The 23,555-nt window shown below is 41.0% G+C and overlaps 1 protein-coding gene across 9 annotated transcripts in view; it reads right to left on the reverse strand.

Annotated features, from left to right (window-relative positions):
• nfixb (nuclear factor I/Xb) overlaps positions 1-23,555 on the reverse strand; it is a 126,609-nt gene that overhangs the window by 16,003 nt on the left and 87,051 nt on the right. For 6 of the 9 annotated variants that reach the window (XM_055152583.1, XM_055152585.1, XM_055152584.1 and 3 more), the window contains 6 exons: positions 9,559-9,624; positions 7,582-7,662; positions 7,338-7,458; positions 6,956-6,991; positions 6,110-6,240; positions 4,196-4,270 (listed from right to left, as the gene is read on the reverse strand). In XM_055152583.1, coding sequence (XP_055008558.1) covers positions 4,196-4,270; positions 6,110-6,240; positions 6,956-6,991; positions 7,338-7,458; positions 7,582-7,662; positions 9,559-9,624 — 510 coding nt within the window. The remainder of the gene's footprint in view (positions 1-4,195; positions 4,271-6,109; positions 6,241-6,955; positions 6,992-7,337; positions 7,459-7,581; positions 7,663-9,558; positions 9,625-23,555) is intronic. The other 3 variants (XM_055152581.1, XM_055152586.1, XM_055152587.1) reach the window with 3 other exon arrangements.

Genomic DNA, 23,555 nt, shown 5'->3' on the forward strand with positions numbered 1-23,555 from the left:
GAGCGTAAAAAGCCCGTAAAACGTTAAACGGCTCAATATTCGCACATATAAAACAAACGAGTAAAGATGTGGGTAATTTCGACACGGCCCTGAGATGTCGAAATAGACTTTACGAGCGACGCATATAAAACGTAACACAGGCGATTTCTGAAAGCCCCTTTTTAAAGCTACACTGGGAAATCTTTTAGCACTATTTGCCCACAGTGCTCATTGGAAAGCACGAGCGCAGCTGTGCTTGTGTGGGCACCGACAAGTTTAGAATAAGGTGGGCGTCTGCACTTATGTTAAGCACGACGCTACATACTTCTACATGGAGGTGGGAGGAATGCTCAAACAAAAGAGATATGTTATACTAGTGCGATGATGGGGAAAGTACAGGCAGCAAAAATGGTCAGTGCAGGGGTCACACTGAGGTCAAACCGAAATCTTGTTTGACTGGTTTTGTATTTTGTATGCATGTTTTAGTTGATAAAGTTTCAGTTTTTTTAATTGCAATTCATCAAATAAATCTGGTCTTTTAAAAATCATTGTAAAAATCCATTAAACAGCTTTAAAGATTAACTTTGTAAATGGGTCTTAAATAGTTATCTAAATATCCTGGACTTTCTTTTAATGTTTAGAACACATTTGTTCCACATTTTAATTTCAGTCCAAAATGGTGTCGGTAATTAGCCAGGCTGGTGCCACCTAGTGCCTCCGCTCAATTTTATTTCTCTCCAGCGATCAGAATACACTAGACGGTTCGCAAAATCCCCGGAAGTGCGAGTTCGGCCAATCAGCCAATCAGCGAAGAGCCATACATTTTATGCTGGCAACAATTCCTGAGATCGAGGATTTCAAGCTGGAACATTTTATCGAGGGGAAAGATGTTATTGCGTTCTTCCTACGGGATTTGGGAAAAGCTTAATATACCAGTTAGCCCCAGTAGCGGCGCATTACATACACCGCGACCAAATAGCAGTGACTGGTCAAAAGAAAAAAAGTACCCGCCTACCGTTGAGCGAATGAATTCTAACACTGCGAGGTCAGACGGTTTCTACGAAGTGAAACCAGCTGATGATTCAGGCTAGTCTGTAGTGGCTCTGCAGTCTTTAAATTTGAATTTTGTGATTGCATAAGTTTGGTACTATGATACAGTAACTACTATCACTCAATAAATTAACAATTCACATTTTTTTATTTTGGTTTTCATAATATTTATAGTGCCTACTTTTTCCTTACTTAAATGTGGAACTTTTTCTTTTTCTTCTGTAAAACAGAAACTTTATATATCATATATTGAATGCCCTGCTCTATGATTTTTTTTTTAACTTTTTTTAAAACTATATATTAAAAGCAACATCTGATAGCAACTGTAGCATTCAAGGAACTAGTGGAACTATCCAAATTAGATATTCCTGCCACTGCGTTGTGGCAACAGGTCATTCTAATCAGGAATTTTGCTATAACAGTTGTTTGTGCTAATGAAGAGTCAAGGGAAAATGTATAATTTCAACAAGCATTTCAAGTCCCCGAACACACTTACAATGTGAATGTCAACATGTTGTATGCTTAATATATTTTGGCAATAAAAAGTGTTTTCTCCTCTGTGGCACATATAGGGATGACTGCCTGCCGCATGACAAGTTTAATTATAACAGACCCATTATGCATAAACAGTCTTAAATTATACATATTGTTTTTTAGTCTCAGTGATACTCCCTAATTAGCCACTATCTGACTGAAATATCTGGTTCTATGTGACTTTGCTGTGAGAAGCGGCAAATGAGGCCCAGATGCCCAATGAAAGCTTTGTCTGATAAGCTAACAGAAGTTACTCTGATCTCCGTGTTAATCTGCGCGTGTGTGTGGGCGTGTGCACGTGAGTGAGTGTGCACGGCCACACAAATGGTGTTGTTTGTTCGGCATTATTTCGGTGTCCTGGCAAACGGCTAGAGCAGACTGGCGGCCAATTGCTCCCATGACCCTCCAGTGTTGCCACGCTAACAAGCTGGCCACCACACAAACCTTAGCATTAACACCACACAGGAGTCCACATGCACTGTGCTTTAAAAGTGCAATAGTAAAAGCTAGCACATTTGTCAATAAAGAAGCTACATTACACACATTGGGGCTTGTCCAAACCAACATCATTTCTATGCAGTGTTTTGGGCATTGCAATTTTATTATTTTTGAATAAGGCTGCATATGACGATAAAAAATTAACAGAATTTTCTAAGCTTAAGTGTAGGCATTTATTTTACCCAATCAATACTGCAGCCATAAGCTTATGTGTGTCTGTTGGAAGGCCTCAGCCCAGCAAATGAAAAATCAGTTTTTATTTGTGTCATAAGGAAAATACAGTACAATGCAGACAAGCACTGTATGCAAATTGCTACACTGATCTGAGCTTTGCCCATTTAACTCTTCATTATGGACTGAGATGATGGTTCAAAATAGTTGCACAGTGACATTAGAATGAGATGCAAACTATACAGAAATATATAGTGTAGCCCAAGTTGAAACCTTATGTTCTTACATTTCAAGCACTCCATTGAGCTAATAACCTGTGTCAGTCCAACACCTCGGCTCCAGGCTCAAAAGTTACTAAGCGGATTTCTCAAGTCAGAGGTCGAGTGAAAAAAACTGCAGAGCTAATGATGAATTACATGATCACCTGCTATGCCTGGGAGCTTTTTGCTTCTCAGGTAAGAGATTCACCTCCAGAGCCGACAGAGGCACCCCCCGCCCCTCCTCCTCCTCAGCACCCAGACTCCAGCGCAGCACCATGAGAACAGATGTCCGCTGTAACCCAGTAGCTCCCTTCGCTGTGAACACATGGAGGCGCCATCTGGACCGGAACGCTGCTCCTCTCCAGATTGGGAGTGTGTGCGTATGTGAATGTAAATCAGAGAAAGCAGTGTATACATGTGCTTAAATCTAGTTGTATTTTTTTTTTTTTTTTTTGCGAGGCAGACGGTGCTTTGTGCATCCATGACACACCTGAGTGCCTGCAGTCATGTTTGTTTGTGATGTGTGTGTTTTTGGGGGAGACGCTTTAGGCAGGTGGGACGCCACTCGACATCTCTCTCTAAACAAAACTACGCCACAATCCCCTGTTCACAACAGCCCCCACCATTCTGGTGTCTTTCATCACTGGCATTGCCTCTCAGGGCTTGACGACAAAATTACTACAACCCAGCAGCGCACTTATGGAACACAAATTCACACTGGCATCACAAACTCTTGTTTGTATTCATGTGGCGGCTGGAGACAATGAGGTTTTTGGAAACAGTAATTGTAAAAGGGTTTGATTTACCCAAGGCGGCTGAGCTATATGATAGCAAAAATCTTGATTGTGAGCACAATACAAATGCAGCAGCAGAACGCCACACACTAGATATAAAAGCAGGTTGTACAGTATGTTACTAAGGAGGAAGTACTCACTTATCACACATCAGCTTTGGGTTAAACATTAGATCAAGTGTGGAATAATTTTCATCACTTACTTTTTAGCACATCAGCAGAAAAGTCAACACTGGCAATGGGAAAAATCTAACCGTTATGGTTCAGTTCAGAGAACAACATGCAAGAGCCCGGCAGGAAACTGAATCTACAGCTTCTTTTTGAAGCACTAGTTTATAATTTCTCCACACATTTAGGACTAATGTCACCAGTGAACTAAACTAGTAGTGTGTGTATTTTGACAGAAGTCAAACGTCTCACTACTGTTTCAAATGTAAATATTATATTTACTGTATTTACCACAGGTGTACTGCTGAAACACATTTTAAAACAATTAAAATGGCAGCACACTGTGGCAAAAAGTTAAGCTAGTGGTTTAGAATAGTGAATGAATTTTGCCATTGCACACTTACAATTACAGTCACTCAAACTGTACACAGCAAATGCTTTCTTCAAAAACTTTTCACCCATGTTTACATATTTGATGATTGTTATGGCGCTAAAGGGCAACCAAGCGGCTTTGGCAAACCCCACAATAAACAACAGCAAACATCTGGAAGAGAAACACAACCCCACCCAGCGGCAGCACAGCCAGGAAACAAGACACAGGGCGGGATGGACAAGGGACAGGACAGGACAGGCGGAAGACAGACCCAGAGGACAAGGAAAGACAGAGAGACAGAGAGAGGGGAGCTGGCAAGCCGAAGCATACATGAATGGACACAATATAATGTTTAATGTTCTAACTAACCATGGTAAGGAAACTGCACTCCATCGCTCTCATGCTTAATCTTCCTCTCCTGCACACTGGCCAAATGGTGCTGCACTGAAAGGCCAAACAGGGGAGAAAGGAGAGTTAACAACGAAGGAGAAAAAGACAGAGAGAGATGATGGAAAGAAAGAGAGAGAAAGACATAGGGGGTTGGTTAAAAACAGGCGACATGGGACTTTCATGTTATAGAGTGCAGCAAGTGTCTATAAAAGTTACATCATTACTGGCGGCGCCTACAGTCAGTCTATGAGAAGGAGAGACGGCCATTAGGAGGGGTACATACATTATATATACAGTAAAACAAGCTTAATACTACACCCAAGAGATGTGCGTTATGCATTTGTGAGGATTTTTTTCAAGATGGCTGTCAAGACACTTTAAGGTGGAAATGGTGGAAGTTGAAGTTAAATGGTTAGGATTTAGGGCCAATTGGGCTGCTGAAATGTTCTGTTAAAATACTGACATAAACATTTAAATTGGATACTATATAATATAAAGTTTTGTTCATTGTTTGCAAGTATATTTTTATTGCCCTTATTAGTAAAACAAATCGCTCACTTCAGATGTTTAATAGACATAATTGAACATTATTCAAAACCTTTTATTACACACAGTATTTTTATATGGACTAGGCCTGTCTATTTCTCATGAACTACTGAAACGCTTGTCCAGTTTAAATTTATAGAGTCCCGTCTTTTAGATTTTAACAAAACATTAAAACATAACATATTTGCACCAAACTATTTCAATATTGCACTGAAATCCGAACTATACTAGCACTTTCATTTCTGTTGCCCCTTTTGGAGAGCACAAAATTACAATTAAATAAATTAGACAGACCATCAAAATAACGCTAGGTCTAGGATTACACTGTATTGGAGCATGGCTTTGAACAGCGCCTGGCAACAGCTCCTCACCAAAACACGCACAATAGTCTAACGTCATATATCTGACATTCTGAATATTACATTTCTACACATAAACACTGGAGCTATTGTGGTCTGATTTAAAGGAAGGTTCACCCTCAAGGGAAATACTTTCTGACTGAGTGTGGCGGTATTTTGGGCTTTTACGTTCTGAGGAGTTTAGACATCCATCAGTGCGTTGTCTACCTCCACCCTGTTAAAGAGGTGCCGTGAACATGGCGGAATGGAGCTCATCTTTCAGTAATCAAATTCTGTGGATAGTGTAGAGATGCAACAGAAAAACTCCATGAAACAGAAAAGTCAGCAGGATATGTGGCCTGCCCATATACAGGAGGCAAAAAGTACGAGCCAGTATAAAAGAACGTTCTACACTGCGCAGGAAGATGATTCTTATTATGAAATTATTATGTGAGGAGGTGTACTGAGGTTTCAGCTACATATTAAAGATGCACTATGTCACTTTTCTAGTGGAGGGTACCTCACCTCATGAAGATGCTAATTCTTTGCCTAAAATGTCTCACAGTAGTATAATTGTAAGTGCCTTTATTGTTAAAGAAAAACAGAAACATATGTTCCACAGTATGGCATTAAAAAATTCCAGATTAAATGACTTCGTTGACCCTCCATCAAAAAATTTACATAGTGCAGCTTTAAACAAACTCAGCATTTTTTGTACAGCTTTGAATTAATTTCACTGATACCACAGTGGAAATTGAAGGAATATTTATGATCAATATTTTATTTATTTCACTATTACTAGAGATCTTAGTTTTAGTTATTTTTAATTATGGATGAGATTGGCATATTTCCCACCAAAAATAAATACATTTAGCTTGGTTAGATAATGTCACTTGAACAACCATTTAGATGAAGAACATTTGAATGGTTTAAAATGATTGCTGTCTTGCTTAACGATTAGTCCACCTCCAGAGGTGGTATACTGTGTGTGGTGGTCTATGGGCCATACCTGCATCCACATCATTGGGCCAGCCGCTGGACTGAGAGCTGCTGCCTGCTGCGGGGGACCGGCCCGAGTAGAACACATCATCCACAGGACTCTCCATCTCGCTGTCGTCAATGGACTTACGCTTGTTGGAGCTGAGACCACATACACACAGTGAGTTTGAGATCACATTATACACTGAGTATTAATTTTCACACACAGACACACATTGATGATTATTTTCTATAATAAAAGGTATTTGACAACATCTGGACCGTATGTGCAACCAATACTATAATGTATTTATGCATATTTGTACATTTCTAATTCTAATCTAATTCCCTTTTTCATATTTCAGTCCCTTGCTGTAGCAGCTTTTGGTCTCATTGAGTCAGTATATCTCTCCTTTCAAGTGGTCCTGGTGAATTTTACATTTCTTTTGGCAATACTTTGGTGACTTTCACCCACCCCTAATAAATATGAATATGTAAAATGAATGCCTGGTCTATGTCTCTCAAACAACTTCATTGTGAAAGTGTCATTCTGCATGAAATGTAATTGCCCTGTCTGGAGCTAGGCCTGTGTTTGCTGGAATCAAGAGTTAGCAACTTTCAAATGTCAAGGTCTCCTTCAGTGTTTGGCTTTTATATTATGTTGTAGCCACAGGGGGAGACAGCGAGAGAGAGGGGCAGAATGTATTGTGCGTGTGGCCATGGTTGGACCACTTTGTTGTGTGTAAGCAGATTTTACAGAGTCGCACATCTGTGCCCAATAAAATGTACAGCACGATGTGAGATCTGTGTGTGACAGTGAGGTGTTTGCACGGCCGCATCATAACCAAGGGACAGATTCTGTAATGAGTGTAACTACCTCCGTGGGAGACTTGCATAAAGCTCCATTTCAGTCCTGCAGCGTAAGATGAGCGGAGGCAGAGAGAGGATCAAGCACAGACACAGACAGAGTGGGTCCAATGAGAGGGTTAGTGGTGGAGGGAAACACAGGAAAGGGACAAAAGTCAAAAAGGAGAGAAGGACTTATTCAAGGGGTTAGAAAAGTTAGTATGGATAAGTTTCATGTACCTGCATTATTTTCAATGTATCCATTTAGATTATGATTGTTGACTTAAAGTAACTACTGTCTAACTATACATGCAACATGAACTAAATTATACTAACTGTACTGAAAAATGGCAAACCATACTAATCATAAAGTCTACATTATTTTTAAAAGAAACCTCAAAACTGTATCCTACCTCGTGGAGGGGGTGGAGGTGATGGACCGCCGTCCCAGGGTCACCTGGTTGATGTTGTAGTAGCCAGGGCTGTCCAGGTCGGCTAAGGAGAAGTTGGGACCAGTCGCTGTAGCAACTGGGGCTGAAGAATTCAAATAAGATAAAGATGAAAACATGCTGAATGGTAAGAGCGTCAATATTTAAACAATTATTTGAAATGAGAGAAGATACAGCTTGTTTGTGATGAATTCAAGCCATGACTCACTCTGTGACACGCGGACAAGCTCGGCGACGTTCCACACTCCTGAAGTCACAAAGCAGTCCTGGAAACTCAGATTCAAATGGCCTGTGGAGAAAAGACATGAGAGACACAACATGTGAGTTGGGTCAAACACACAAACCAAATGTGAGGAAGACATGATGATGCAGTCATCTCACAAATGCTAATGTTAGCTGTACCACATGTATGAGGGGACGTGCTGTCATCCACTAGACATGTGTTTTCAATACAACACAGACAAGACGCCCTTGGTCATATTCATATTTAATGACAGTTCATTATACACCATAGTACATACTCGGCACAGAGACTATGTAAGTCTATAAGAGGCATGTTTGCATGTTTGTAATCTTCAACCAATATTTTTAGAACTGGAAACTGGAACTATCAGTCCTCTTTCCTCTGTGTATGCCCCATAACCGCTAGGACAGGCTACAGTTGCCCAAAGTCTGGAGACTTGTTTTTAATTTAAAAGGGAATGCTGATCACAAATCGGCAACAGGAATGACTTAAATGAAATCATATGTAGAGCAGCTAACATCCCCCTTACTTTAGCCAGTAATAGAAATGCACGGTCCGTTCTGTAACAAAACAAACATGATGGCTGTTATGTAGATTTGACTTGAAGGCAAACAGTGCAACATATCTACTGAGCAGTGCCATGCTCTTTAGAAACTCAAATTAAGCCATTTAAAATATTCAATTGCCTCAAAATGACTTTGTAGCCCATTAGTACTTTACAAGGGCTCGTAGTAGCAGTTCAGATACCATTAATAGAACAACAGTACCTGGTTTTCATTATCACTACCTTAATGGTACTTTTTCACAAACCTCTTCTTAATTAATATCTAGGATAACCATCATTAAAATGTTCATTCATTTTGTAGAATCACACATTAGCTTGAATCCTTGTCTGAAATGAATGAGTTCAAGTATCTTAGGGTTCATAAGTGAGGAGTGTGAGATTGACATTGAGATTGTGAGATGTCCGTAATCTGACCTATGATCATGAGCTTTGAGTAATGACTGAAAGGACAAGATCGCAGATACAAGAGGTCAAAATGCGTTTCCTCCATCAGGTGCCGGGGCGCTCCTTAAAAAATAGGGTGGGGAGTCACACAGGGAGAACTCGTAGTAGAGCTGCTGCTCCACCACAAGAGGGAGGAGGAGAGAGAAACCATCTGAAGTGGCTCTGTCATTTGCTCTGGATGCCTCCTGGACATCTCCCTGGAGAGGGGTTCTGGGCCACAGGGAAGATTTAGGACACGCACCAGGGACTATGTCTCCCGGCTCACCTGGGAACTGCTCGGGATTTCTGGAAGAGCTGGAGGAAGTGTATGTGGAAAGGGAAATCTGGGCATCCCTGCTCAGACTGCTGGTTGGGATGATGGATAGAACACGATGGATGGAGCACGATGAATGGCCTTTCAACAGTAATCTCCCAGTACCAACCAGGCATGAAATAAAATGCATCAATTACTTTTGGGTACCAGTTCTACTTTAACTTTTTTCTGTACCAATATGGTACCCATCCCATATGATACAAGGTACATTATGGACATTATAGTGCACATTTATATCCACACCCTCTCTCTCCCTCCATAAGTCCTCTCCTTCACCCCCTTCAGCTCTCTCCCTCCATCTCTGCCTGGGGTTAACCACAGCGGGGACAGCGTATGAGGTCAGCGCTCGGCTCGGCAGCGGCCATGTGGTTCCCATCTTCCAATAACGTCAGTGTGATTTATGAGCGCGCCGCACACAGCCCCCGCGCTTCAGGACCCTCAGCTCTCCTTACCATAATAAACTTTAGACCCAACTCAGCCGGGACACTAGCACACAGAGCCTGCCTGTATGCAGGGAGAGTATGGCCAGTACGGGATGTGCACGGTACATGATGCAGCTATATGCTTTCCTCCTGGAGCCATATGTGAAGAAGACACACTTAATCGATGACATCCTTACCATTTGGTGGGGGCTTGACGTCATTGTCTCCTTGCTGGTTTGAGTTGTCTGATTGTCCTGATTGTTCTGAAACACACAAAAGAACAGACAAAAATCATATTACTAATAGAATACTTTACATTTTACATTTGTGGTAGTTTAATCACCCAAGCACTAATACATTGACAGGGTTGTCATAGAGCATCTGGCATTAATGTTAAGCATGTGGCAACAGCTGGAAAGGGAAAAGGGATCTTGAGCTATAGAAACTCAAAAGAACATCATTAGTATTTTCAGTAGAGCAAGTTTTTAACTAATTAAAAATAAAAAAAATATTGATATGTTGAAACGAGAGTACTAGTGTTAGATTAGCACACTACAATAGCTGGAATATATGAATTGTCCTGCTATTTGCTATGGTTTGCAGTAATCTCTGTTTGCATCAAATGTAAACTTTTGACAACCAACAACGTAAATAAAGTCAAATGAGGCCTGGTAGACCTCAGGTATGTGATGCAGACCAAGGCCTGGTGGCACTAGTTACTTGAAACACACTGTTCCCAGTCATAAAAACAATTTACATGCAAAGTTCAAAGTTCACAAGTTTGGGTTGTTGATTTAAAATTCCATTCCTTCTCACTACACTACTCCAGCGTGTTTATGCAAACGTGTAGGCACCAAATTGCCTTCCTAAGCTAGTTTAGTTTGGCCCAGAGACTGCCATTCTTTTCTCCATATGTAATGCGCCCTCATGGAGTTTTATAGTTGTATTGTATATACCATTCAAGCCAATTAGCCTACAGCGCCAGAGCTCTCAGGCTGCCCCAGGCCACGTCTCCCTCTTGGTCCGTTGAGAGAGCAGCCCCCACAATCTTATCATCTCCTAAACCCAAATCAGCGTCCAGATCTTGGGTGGCATTAGTGCATTATGTGCCAGCCATTCGTGTGCCAAAATGGTGGAGACAAAACGAGAAACAAACCACCTCATCAGACTGAAGAGGAGGAGCGCGCAGGGATAGAGTTACTTCTGTCTCACATGTTTTTTAAGCTTTACAAAGTCCACTTTCTGAGTCTTTCTCCCAGCGTTTCTCCTTACACTCCGCTCCTCTCTCCTGGTGCTGTCGCTCTGTGGAATTCTGGCAGCCATCTTAGCGCTTGGCAGCCATCTTAGCTTTGGCGGTACCCGTGCATTCCTGCTAGCTGACGGCACTCAGGCTCACACACAAGGATACAAACAAATCCGGCAATTCCTGATTTGAGATTTAAGATAGGAAGAGCAATTCAGGATCAGAGTATCTAATAAAATCAAGATTACATGTGAGACTTACTGACATCCTATAAAAAGCTACTACCTGTGTTGAAAACTGTGCAGTACTAGTCTGTGGTAAAATTGGGGTAGAGAGGTACTGATGATTCATTCATTTTTACTGTTTTGAGTGATAAATATGTTTTAAACAGAACAGTCAATATCAATAAGGTTCTTTCTTTGCCTCATTAAGAAATTGGTGGTTGTCAACAGGTCAATCTGTGCACTGCTGAGAAATGGAACAGACATATTACATCAGCACCATGAAACTGTCATTGTAATATGCTATTAAATATGGGTTGAACCATTTCTGAGTCCTTTTTAGCCTTTGGGAAAGCGTTAGCACAAACTAGAACAGGACTGTACTTGCAAACTTCACTATAGAACATGATGTATTTAAATTTTTTCCCCAACCCTACAACAAATCAAACCTTTGGGCTTTGGGCTGTGGAAAATGGAATTCTGTTAAAAACATCTAAAATGTGTGAAGTTTCATAAGAACTGGCAGCGGCTCACATCATTTTTCTTCTCAATTGACAACTCAACCTTCGCCATGGCTTTGCTGATAAGATATGTTTTGTCTTTGGGCTATTTCACATCCTGTTGGAAGGGTTAATAGATTTCAAGCCGCCTCACACCTGTATACATCTGTACGTCTGCATTAGGTTTCATTATCTGCGTGACAGCTTTACAGCCAAAAATGAAATTGGCCAGTTGTCATGGTAACGGGGACCACAAACCACAGTTGGAGCAGGAGGTGCATATGTGTCGCAGTTTGGCCTGGCAATTAGTTGGAATGAAGATAATAATATAGCCTACTGGCATGAGCTCAATAAGTTGTTTTGTTTAAGTATTTGTTGGCAGTGAGTGGTTTGGCAGCCTCCGCGCTACTCTGTAACAAGGCTATTTTTTTAAACTCTATCAGTCTGTCCGTATTACTAGGTGTTAAATCCACTTGTATGTGCAAAAGGGAAGCTGAAACCCAAGAGGTGTAACTTTTGGCTTGCTTTGAGCTTGGTTTGAGAATGAAGGGATGAAGAACTATAATTGGAGGGCCACGATACAGCTCTCGTACAAGAGAAGTGCCATCATGAGTTTTAATCTCTGCAATCAATGCAAGAATGCCCCATCTGTCGTGGTGTCTGAGTGAGGCCATCTATTGGCATGGTGGAGGTACACATTCAACATTGCTAACGTGTTAATGCTGCTTCTTACCAGAATCAGGGCTAGACGTTTACTCTTGTGAAGTATTTTAATATCCAAAGTCAAATATGAGACTCCCTACAGATGTTGAATTACTTATATTTATTTATCTAGTTCTGATAAGGGTACTTTTCTGATGGTTTAATTAAAATGGTAAATCTCAGAAAATAATACAAAAAAAAAAGTTCTTGGTACATCCTTTATTTTGTTTCTGTATAATTGTGGACATCATATCATTGGAGCAAGAAAGTATAGTAGTTCTAAATGGACATTTAAGATGATATAGATGGTACTTAAGAGTGTGAGACATCAATAAGAGGGTACTTGAATCAAAACAGGCCAGGGCCCACGGCTATAGGCTACACATTTGAGCAGGAATGGCATTAATATAAAGGGTCTTAATCTTTTTCAGACGTATGACATGATGATGTATGATCAGCCTACATGAGTTCACTGCACAGGACTAGAACATCATTGCATCTTATATTCATTAAAAAGTGTTTAGGTGCTGTAGGCCTAATACTTGCTGCGCTTTGTGGTGGACTACAACCTAGCATTGTAGTACTTGAGACTGTTTTTCTTACCGTCTTGGTCTCGTCTCGGACTCGAGCGCATATGGACTCAGTCCTTTCTCAGTCTTGAAGTTGCTTGGACTTGGTCTTCTCTCAGACTCGAGGTCTGACATGCACTGAGTGCAATTATATTTCATTACGGCTGCTGTTGTCGACAATAAACTTGTAACTGTGTGCGGCAGCACGCAGGACTTCTTACTGCAGCCTGTGCGCTCAAACTACCCAAAATCCTACTCACTTCATTCACTTTGAAGCAGTTCTCTGTAAAGTGCCAGTGGAAATTGGCTTAAAGAAGGGGTTTTCAATCTGTGGGTGTGGGTCCAAAAAAGGGACACAGAGTGTTTCAGTGCAGTAAAGTTTGCTGGGCTTATTTTAAGGTTAAATTAACATTTACCAGATAAAATGGACATAAATCTATAAAAACATTGATATATATATGCCAAAATAACAGTAAAATGCAAATAAATGTAGAAAATGATTGAAGGTCTTGATTTGGTCTCGATGGCCCATGATCACGGTCTTGTCTCGGTCTTGACCTTTAAAGTCTTGATCTTGTCTCAGTCTTGACCCTCAGAGGTCTTGGTCTTGTCTTGGTCTTGTCTTGGTCTTGGGACCCTGTGGTCTTGGACAGGTCTTGGTCTCGATTAGTGTGGTCTTGACTACAACACTACTATAACCTACTTTATTATTATTTGTGTACTACTTCAGGTCCTATATTCACAAAATATTTCTTGTGACCTATAAGCCTTGATAGAACGGTGTTAACACAAACAGACCTGGAGTTGTGTTTTGTTTCATTCACATTTGTTTGAGTAACAATTTAATATTAGTCTGTCTACATCTAGAAAGCTCAAAATGCTCTATTCCACCTCATGATGTCAAGAAGCCGTAGTTTTCAAGTTAACAGCTACAGTTGTGAAGTGGGGACTTTTTTTTAATACTGCCCACCTATTAACATTATTAACATTAATGTCATTCATAATCACCTACAGAACATAAATCATAGGCTACAACACATGTGGCCAGGACTGAACCCTGAGGACTAAAACAGGACTAAACCAGGTCCAAACCAGGACTAAACCAGGTCTAAACCAGGACTAAACCAGGTCTAAGCCAGGACTAAGCCAGGACCACACCAGGACTATACCAGGATTAAACCAGGTCTAAGCCAGGACTAAACCAGGACTAAACCAGTTCTAAACCAGGTCTAAACCAGGACTAATCTTAGACTTGAGAGCGAGAATCCTGAGAAGGGTATTTGCCCTGTGGGGGCGGAACTCTACTCTGGTCCTTTCGCCTGCGGTCACCTGATGGTCTATGTGGGTGCACCTCTGGGCCCGATCCAACAATCAGTTCTGGTTCAGTCCTGTTTCAGTCCTGGTTTAGTCCTCCTGGTCCAGTCTGGGGATCAGTCCTAGTCCCCTCATGGGGAGGGGGTCACAATAGGACAGTACTGGAGATATCATGAGCCTGTGCAGGTTGCTTTCACCACTGCAAGTAGCTCCGGTTTGACATTGATAATATATAGGCTACTCTATATTTGTTATTTTTTTACCCCCATGTACTATGCCCACTACACCCCTGAAATTGACAAAGAGATCGGCATTTCCAGATCTGAAATTATCCAAATGATTCTAATGAAAGTGTATGGAATTTAAAAACATAGTGGAGAACTTCCTGTATTACCACATGACATCACAAAGAACTAATGTCCAGTATTTGTAAGGGTATGATTAAGATGAGAAGCAACATTATAACAGAGATTAGAAAATAGTGCAATATGGGCTCTTTAAATTTTGTTTGTTATGAAGGCGGCACCAGAAGGAAACATGACAAAATGCTTTCAAGTCGTGTTCACCAGCCTGTACACGTGCACGCCCACATGACACTATAAAACATGTCCACTCACACTATAGCTGGCATCTATAGAACACTCAGAGCATTTGCTAAAGCATATTTACTAAAGTGGTGAAAGCTTGCACTCAACATGGCTGCCTCCGTAGCGCAAAGATGTTCCTCCATAAAGCTTAAGATGAATCATGCTTATCTTCTGCTCACAGCTCTCCAAAGCCTCCTGCACACTCCAGAACAAGAGAATACGCTATGCTATCATGCTAATAGTGCTCAGGTTAGGCGGCGGATGGTAGCAGTCCGCTGGTCCTCATATCCTCCTGGCTTGTATACAAAAGTTAGCACTAGCTGTACATTTATCACACTGCTAATACAGACTGGGGCTAATAACTCTCACCTAGGCTAATGTACACAAAAGGCAGACTGGTGCTTACTCAGCCACTCTATTTATTATGACATAAAAACAACATGTGCGTTCATTGGCAAATCGTTAGGAGACACTTGAATGTAAATGACATACACATGCTGGCTCGCTGGGAGAACTGGCAGCCGTCATCCGAGCTAATGGACTCATTTAGCGTGCACATATTCATATAGGCCTAAGAGTTTGCTTTTTGCAAGGCGGCAGGGAGCGCTAATTTAACAAACAGCTTCAAAATGTTTGTTTGTGTCTCTGAAAGCACACATGAGCAAACAAAGCTCAATGTAATCTAATCTAAGTAAGAGAAGATTTCAGACTGACGGCAGACGCTAACGCTACATCAGTGGAGGAAAAATGTAGCAGCTCGGTATGTTAAACTTGACAAGTGTTGATGATTATTCCCACAATAGTGTTACCTTTATGGAAACAAATGCTCCATCAAAGAATCTCTCTCAGTGAGATTGGTGAAGACAAACAACAGCTGCTGAGACATGGCACAAATGTGTGTGATTCTGCATCGGCAGACGACACTTGAGAAGGGACTGGTTGCAATTCTAGGGTTGTTTTTCTCAATTTTGGATTACACTTGAACGCATCATCTAACTGCAGAAGGCACAAATACAGTATATGATGGAATACAGAATCCTTACATCATATTAGCTCCAGCAGCCAAAGTGTGTGTGTTTATAATGGTCAGGGCCTCCCTCCCCCAAGTCATTTAAGGACAGCTCTTCAGGATTGGTTCACTTACAGACAAGTAATAGACCTGAAAGTCTAAAAGTCACACAACCAATGTGTGTGCTGGCCTCTTCCTCTATAGCCTATGCCCTCCTCCACACTCCTCCTCCACCCGGCTTGCTTGTATCTGTCCCAGTGGTAGAACCCTGTCATTCTCTGTGGAGAGTGTGGCCGCTGACACTGGGCTGCTGTGGGAATGCAGCTGTGCACTTGTAACTATACTTCTCCCACATGTGACATGGGCAGCCATAATGGGCCTGTAGCGCCTGTAGAAGACAGGCACAGCCTTGGCTCAAAGGCTCATTTGTGCACTAAGTCCTTGTGGTAAACGTATAAGGTCTCTGAACTTTTGATAGAATCTTTGATCTTTTGATTACTGGAAAAATACTTAATTTTTTTTTTTTACTTTCTAAGAAAGTAAAAAAAAACAATTGAATCAATTCACAGCAATGACATATCCCTAAAACAATACAATATTTACTTCAGTGAATGCAAAATACATACAGCATCAACCCATCCAAACTGATCAGTGGGTAGAATTGTGTTTTGAAAACTTTTGAAAACAAAAGGTCATGACCAAGACTTCACATGATGTGATGCTCTGGAGGTTTCCCTGGCAATCGCCAGCAAACAAACAAACACAAACATGTTCCACCCAGCTTTTGGAGTCAGAATGAATTATTTTTGAATATAGATATTCTGTGAACCAGAGTGAAGGACAACCATTCTTCCAAGAAGTTGCAAATCTAAAGTATTTGTAAAAGTATTCTCGGTATCATAACTATATTGTACTATATTGAGTTACATCTGAGATTATGTTGTCCTCTGTTACATCACACCCTGATAAATAGCGGTGAGAAAATGGTCTAATCCTGTATGAATACTGTGAAAGGATTATCTATAACAATACGTCTGTTGCAATAGGACAAAGACTTAAAATGGGTAGATTTTAAGATTTGGACATCCTACTACTTTCTGAAATATCTTAAACACATCACAAGTTAGCAAACAGTATATTTAACTGTATCTTGCTGCACAGTTCAACCTCCGTCTCCGTCTTCCCACCCCCACCTACCCATCCAGCCGCCTCTGGATAAAGACAGCCCCCAATTGGGTTTCGCTTAAGAGGTTTATCGGTGTGTTGCTAAACATTCTGACCTTTTTTTTAATCTTTAATGCGCTTAAAATGTTCCAAACCCTCCTAATCCCCACGGCTATCCCACACAGATGTTCACCCGGCTCTTTTATTGGACTTCATTTCAATCTCTTTTTCACTCTCATCTCTCCACGTCTTCAGCCACTCACATTAGGACTGTTGACTTGTTTCCGTTTTTTTTTTTTTTTTGTCCAATTCCCCTCTTCACCCAGTCTGACTCGGAGCTCTTAAGCCCGTGCTTCCATGGCAAATATCTGTCCTGCCTGTGAACCTGATCTTGTCTGTCAGAGGTGTCCTGGAGCAGATGAGGAGATGTTATTAGCCCGACAGCAGCTGAATGCACCAGGATAATAAAAGAAGTGGGGCCCATTGCTATATTTACACAGTGCTCCTGCTGAGCCACTGGGATTGTGTTCAGCTCGGCTACACGGCTTAGTCATCCACTTTCCCTGTCATTTACTCATTTGCTTTTATGGCATGTTGTTTTAGTACGTTATCTTGTTTTATAGGACTACACTAAAGTGGTTGCAGTGGTAAATGGGATAGACAAATGAACAAGACTGATGCATTATAAACATCTGGACTGAGTATGTTTTGTGTGTGTTTTTTATTTAGGGTACAAGACATTTCCTCTTTAAAAGGGGGAATTTTGGGGGAGCTCCTTAAAACTTTTATTTCAGCACAACACAATAAAAAGTTTTAAAAAATCTTAAGTTTTTTCATAGATAAATAATATCTTTGATTTATAGCAGCTCCTAAAGTTTAGAAAGGCATAGTGGGAACTAGGAAGTAGGATAGAGGTAGTTGGAACTATAACCATTGTCCAGTCACAGTCAACTGCATATTAATTTAAAAAGTGCATATTTTTGATTAGGAACAACCTCATCTGTATATGATTTTTTTTTTTTAAAGGTGCAATAACTTTTCAGTCAGGGGCCAGCTATTACGGCAATGTTTTTTGTTGTTAGTTTTGTTGTTTGCCTGAAATGGTCCACAGCACACTAAATTATCTTGCTTTATTTCAACTACAGTGGCTTTTATAGCTAAAAACAGCAATCTTCTGTCACCTCTCCACAGATCTGACCTATAACTTGGCCTGATTGCACTGACTGCTTGTCTCCGTGGACAGAAGTGTTTAAAGGTCATATATTAATCAAAATGGACTCTTGTGAGCTTTAAGTCATGTGAGAATGCTGTTGCCTCATCAAAAACATTCCTAGAGTTGGAGGATTAATCACACATTTGAGCAATGCTGCATTATTAGTCTGTACACACGTCCAGAACACGTTACTGCATTATTCCCATTTGTCTTTCCTGGTACGTGGGGACTTTTCTGGTAACCACAAGCACACAGAACCCATCAAACCATCACTTCAAAAACCCTACACTTGTCTCTCCACTTCACACCTGTTGAAGACTTTTCATTTCAACACCCTCCCTCAAAATAACAGCAAATACATCAATAAATAAAATGAAAATACTCATGACAATAGTGAATATGTATGCTGTTGATTGAATGGTTGTCTTGACAGCACAGCACGGGGCCATGTGATGAATTGTGAAATGCGTTGCTGTGCTGGTGTCTAAGTGTGAGTGTGTGGGGGTGTGTGGACTATAAATACATCATTTGCTGGCTTTGAGTGTGAGATTGTGTCTTCTATATGTTTATGATAGTGTGTATGTGTAAAATTGTCTCCTTAGCACATGTTATGGCCTGCTCGGAGATAAGCGCGTAAACATCTGTGAGTGACAGATGAGTACAGGCGTGTGGGAGGGTGACCGTTTTTTTTTTTAATTAAGACGTGTTTGAAGAGTGTTGCATATCAGGGCTAGCACTTGTTGGTATTTTTATTTCATCTTTTAAATTGCTCTTTTTTTAATAGGGTATAACAAATAATATGGCATGTTACATTTTGAACCCCTGACACTAAAATGTGAGAAATGTGTAAGTATAGTACCCGCCAGAATCCTAAACTGATCAATGCAAAATCACAAATCTTTTAAAGGCAGTAATCAGTGCTTTAGATGTCATTTTAACTGTTTAACTCTTGTTGTCAATGGTTTACTAAATACACAAGATAATTTTTAATTTATTTAGAATTTAAAAGGGGCAATATTATGTAAAATTGTGTATATAATGTGTGCAAATGTTATAATGATATTCCCTTATCATTAGTTTACTCATAGTTATCATTTTGATTGACTCGGACATGTTTGAGTAATCCTGTTTTGTCCTGGATTTGAGACTTGAGTGCACAAAAAAGTTTATAAAAGTTTACTTGTTGTAGTGAAATACCACTATGGAGAGGCTGGGCTTCTCAGTTCTGGAGTTTTTAACAGGAATTTAATGTTCCCAATTTTGATTGTTAAACTGTTTGGATCAATTTGGGATTTTTAAATGAACTAAATTCAAAATGGAGATGTGCTTGGTGATCATTGTGAATGATAATGGGCCTCATTCATATTCACAAAACTTTTTCTTCACTGAAAATGTTCTTCTGGAAAAACAAATCCTACCAAACAGTCAGGAGCACTCGTAAGAACAACAATTCTGCTGTATTAAAATATTATTACTCTGATAATGCAACAAAAATTTTTTAATTCCACCATGATTGTAAGTTATATATTTTCTTAAATTATTTTCTATAAACATTTTACTATACAAACTGACTACAAACTACAAACTGACCCTTATAGTTCCTGACAAAAAGCCCAAACACTGGCACCACTGTGAAATTTTAAAGAAACATAAACTTTTTAACTGAAAATTTTACCAATTTTAATAATCTTAAATTATTTTTGAAGTGTCTTAACTGCAATACACCGCTGTATTCAGAATTTGCCAGGACCATAAAATGTACACACAGAGCTAACACAAGAGGTGCTACTAAAAGCAATGCATCTGGCTTGTCTAATGTGATTGTGATGTCCTTAATAAACATTTAAAAAAAAAACAAAAAAAAAAACAGACTTTGACTCTGTCCCAACCCCAGTGCTCTCTATATGAGCTTCTGTCACAGCCCTGGGTCTGGTCACCGCGCTGGACTCAACACCCCCATCACCCACCTGACCCCCCATGACCAGAGCGCACCTGCCTAAGAATACTTTGTGAATCTAGTGCAGAGTTCTCTCAGCATCTTCTTAAAGTGGAAATTACAAATATTTTTAAGGAAAAGATGAATGAATGAGGCCCAATGACCGGACTTGACAAGCTTTGGTTTAATGACGTCTATTGTAAGGGCTGGTGACTCAACAGACTGCTTGGACTACAACACTAAACTCAAATTGTGTGTTTATTTAGATGCTCTTGTTTATTTTGTCCACCTGCTGAAGATAAAACTCTGCATGTTAAGTGAGTTTTAGTAATATTTCCACCATAGTAATGAATTACTTTTAGCAGAAGCCTGTCTACCATCCGTGGGACTGCGGGCCGGTGCGTCTGCCTGTGTGAAAAGCTCCCATAAATTGAGAGAGATAATTCCGTGTTGCGTGCACATCTGTGTTTGTGTGTGCGTGTGAGAGCGTGCACGTGTCCGCCCCTGTGCCAGTGAGGAGCAGGTGTGGGGAGGCAGCCCCGCGTGCAGCCCCGTGCCCATCTGCGTGGCCGTCTGTGTGCCGCCTGCGCCCGGGCCGTGCCAGCGCGGAGCCGGGGGGTGAACCAGGGCCGACCATGGGAGTGGGACTGGGGCAGGGGGTGGAAGAGTGAGCGGACGAGTGGAGGGGCGGGGGTGAAGGAGTGGGGGGCAGGCTGGCGATATGCCCATGTGTACCCCCTTCACCTCCCCCGCCTGTGCCCTGTTTCTTTTATCTCTTATCCGCGGCTATGCTGATGAGCTGTGATTTATACACCGAATGGGACACGCACACTCAATTTTTTTTTTGCTAGATGGCTGCAAATATTTTCAGCACTCTTTTGGTATCAGAGCTTTGAAATAGGACTTCAAATGAACAAAAATAGGAACTTGTGCGTCAGTAACCTATCTACTATCATAGTTTACTAGCATTATACAACCATAATTTTGGATAGGTATTTTTGAATAGACTATAACTATATTTAATTTACATTTGAACAGAACGTCTTGTGATACATTCTGTTTGAAAGGCATCCCAGAAACTTTCACTGTGTCTTAAATCTACAACGCTACAGTTCCCCTTAGTATTCTTGTTCTTTTTGCAAGAATTCATTCATGTGTTTACATTGGACCTGTAATACATGCACGGTGCGGTGTTATTACTCCACTTGACCAGCAGATGTCACGTGGTGGCAGCGTGCACAATGAGAAGCACATGCAAAAGAAATCTGTCTCTCGCTGTGGGGAAAGCGGAGCACTGGGAACCATTCAAATAGGGCTATCATGACTTGAGTAAGAAATGGAGGATAAGGAGAAAGCTAGGGCAAATTACTAGTAAAAAATATATCTTACAACCAACATTTCTGTGGCTTTTTAAAATCTTCACGTTTGCAGCGGACATATTAGGTGTCGGAGTTGGACTTGTTCACCCCTTGAAATATTCAGAATGGTAAATCACTGGTTTATGATTGCTTGGAACTGACAACGTGGACGGTGAAAAAAGCGCCTTCCTGGCAGCTTGTTTAAACACCGCTGATGATTTGTGTATATTAAGTTTCATGTAAACAGAGCTCGGGCTAAAACGTATAGCAGCGGGGTCCACGGGTCCACTGAAAGACATGAGCCAGCTTTCCCATGTTGTGATACTGAGGAGGAGGGATACGGGGGGGGGGGGGGTCATGTGATGCCAGTCTATGCCAAGGGGAGAGAGAGGGAGGATGGGGGTGGGTAGGTTTGAGTGATAGAAGAAGATGGGATAAAAAAAAAAAAAAAGGAGAAAAAGGGGGTGGGTGGAGGGACTGGGGGGGCTGTGGGAACGTTTTGCCGGGCCAAAAAGACGTGAGCGGAGAGAATAAAGGAAGGAACGGGGAAAGAAAGAGAGACTTGTTGGCAGAGGCTGAGGAGGAGAGAGGAGGGAGGGGGTAAAAGTGGAGTACAGTGGGCACAGGCAGGAAGTAGAACCACAATCGGGCACTACAGGGGAGACAAGACACCCAAAACAAACAGCTTTAACTTAATGATTTTACAATTTAAACTCAACTCTGTTTCTGGCATTTTATTATAGCAAAGAGGAAAGTATGTAATTTCTTGTAACTTTGCCATTTTCATCTCTATGGCAACTGTGCTATTAAAAAAGTTAAATGCGTTTAATTAGTCCGCATTTAAATCCACAGATCATTTCTTTGCAGCACTTTCCAACATTTTAAATCCTTTTACAACACTGCGGTTTCAGTTCATTCTTTCCAGCAACCCACTTCTCTTTACAAGCTACAGCCAGCTGCTAAATGTATTCATCAAATCAAGCACCTCAGAACATTACAACAAATTTAATAAACATCTTAACAATGCTGGGCCTACAGTGTAATCCGTGTAAAAGCATATACCTACAAATGTTTATAATAGACTAACACAGTATAATGCTTGGCTAATCTCTTGTGTTCTCCAAATTAGCTCATTGTTTACTCAACTACAATTGTTTATTCAAATTAATGACATCAAAATTTCCTGTTCTGAAAGGTTATAAAATAGCGCATGTTTTGCACGCTTTTGTTGCTTCCATATGGACTAAAACCTTGGCGGTGGTCTGGTGTCTCTTAGGCCAAGCTCCAGGTTTGATCATGGTTTAATCTTAATGCAGACTTGGTTTGGTCCTGTTCCAGCTCTGGTTTAGTCATGGTCCAGTCCTGGTTAGTTCCGGGTTTTGTTCCAGCTAGGTCCAGCTCACATGACAAATATTCTTTTTCATCTTTTCAACAAAACATGAGTCACTTTAAAAGACAAAAGTATTCACGGTCCTCTTTTACCCGCATCAGCCCTTAGCCCGCTCCAGCCTGGGCTAGAGGCATTTATTTTGGGTTAGTGAACTATGCAAATAACGACTCCCAAATCTATGTGGGGCTTGGAGGACGTGTTTTACGAGGGCCATAAAACTCCACACAAACACATAAAGCTGGCCTGTAAAAATAATGTGTGCTGGGCATAAATGCTCATTTGGACTAATGAATTAGGGGAGCGATGAACGCCTCAGTTAAACCCGACATCCTCCCGAGTGAGGCCACAGCTTCAGGGTTCACTTCTGGTTTATACATTTTTTGAGATATTGCAAATAACATTGTTCTGTACATACACAGAAACCCAGCCCATCACAGCCACTAAAATCTAATTAACTTGGTATTGAATAAAAGAGTGCATATGTGGGAGAAATCCCAGCAGATTAAGTTTTCACAGATTGCAGGAGTTCCCAATAATAATGCATGACGTGTAAAACTGAAGCATGTAGACGCTGCCACATCCCTCGAATATTATTATACTTTATTATACAATAATACAAACTGTTACAAAATGACTACTTTCTGTGGTGGCAACATGGTACCTTCAAATCAGCTTGATTAGATCAAGAGAGAGACAGAGAGTGAGAGAAAGAGAGAGAAAGAAAGAAAGAAAGAGAGAGAGAGAGAGAGAGAGAGAGAGAGAGAGAGAGAGAGAGAGAGAGAGAGAGAGAGAGAGAGAGAGAGAGAGAGAGAGAGAGAGAGAGAGAGAGAGAGAGAGAGAGAGAGAGAGAGAGAGAGAGAGCGAGAGAGAGAGAGAGCGCAGATGAGGCCTGAGAAAAGACAATCTGCCAAACGAGGGCACTGATATAAAGCTGAGCGCTGACCAGCAGCTGTCTCACAGTCACATTTGTCAGTCTGTGTCCTCAGCT

The sequence above is a fragment of the Boleophthalmus pectinirostris genome, unplaced genomic scaffold, assembly GCF_026225935.1.
Source record: "Boleophthalmus pectinirostris isolate CB_2022bp ecotype Guang Dong unplaced genomic scaffold, ASM2622593v1 HiC_scaffold_17, whole genome shotgun sequence".
Classification (NCBI taxonomy): domain Eukaryota; kingdom Metazoa; phylum Chordata; class Actinopteri; order Gobiiformes; family Gobiidae; genus Boleophthalmus; species Boleophthalmus pectinirostris.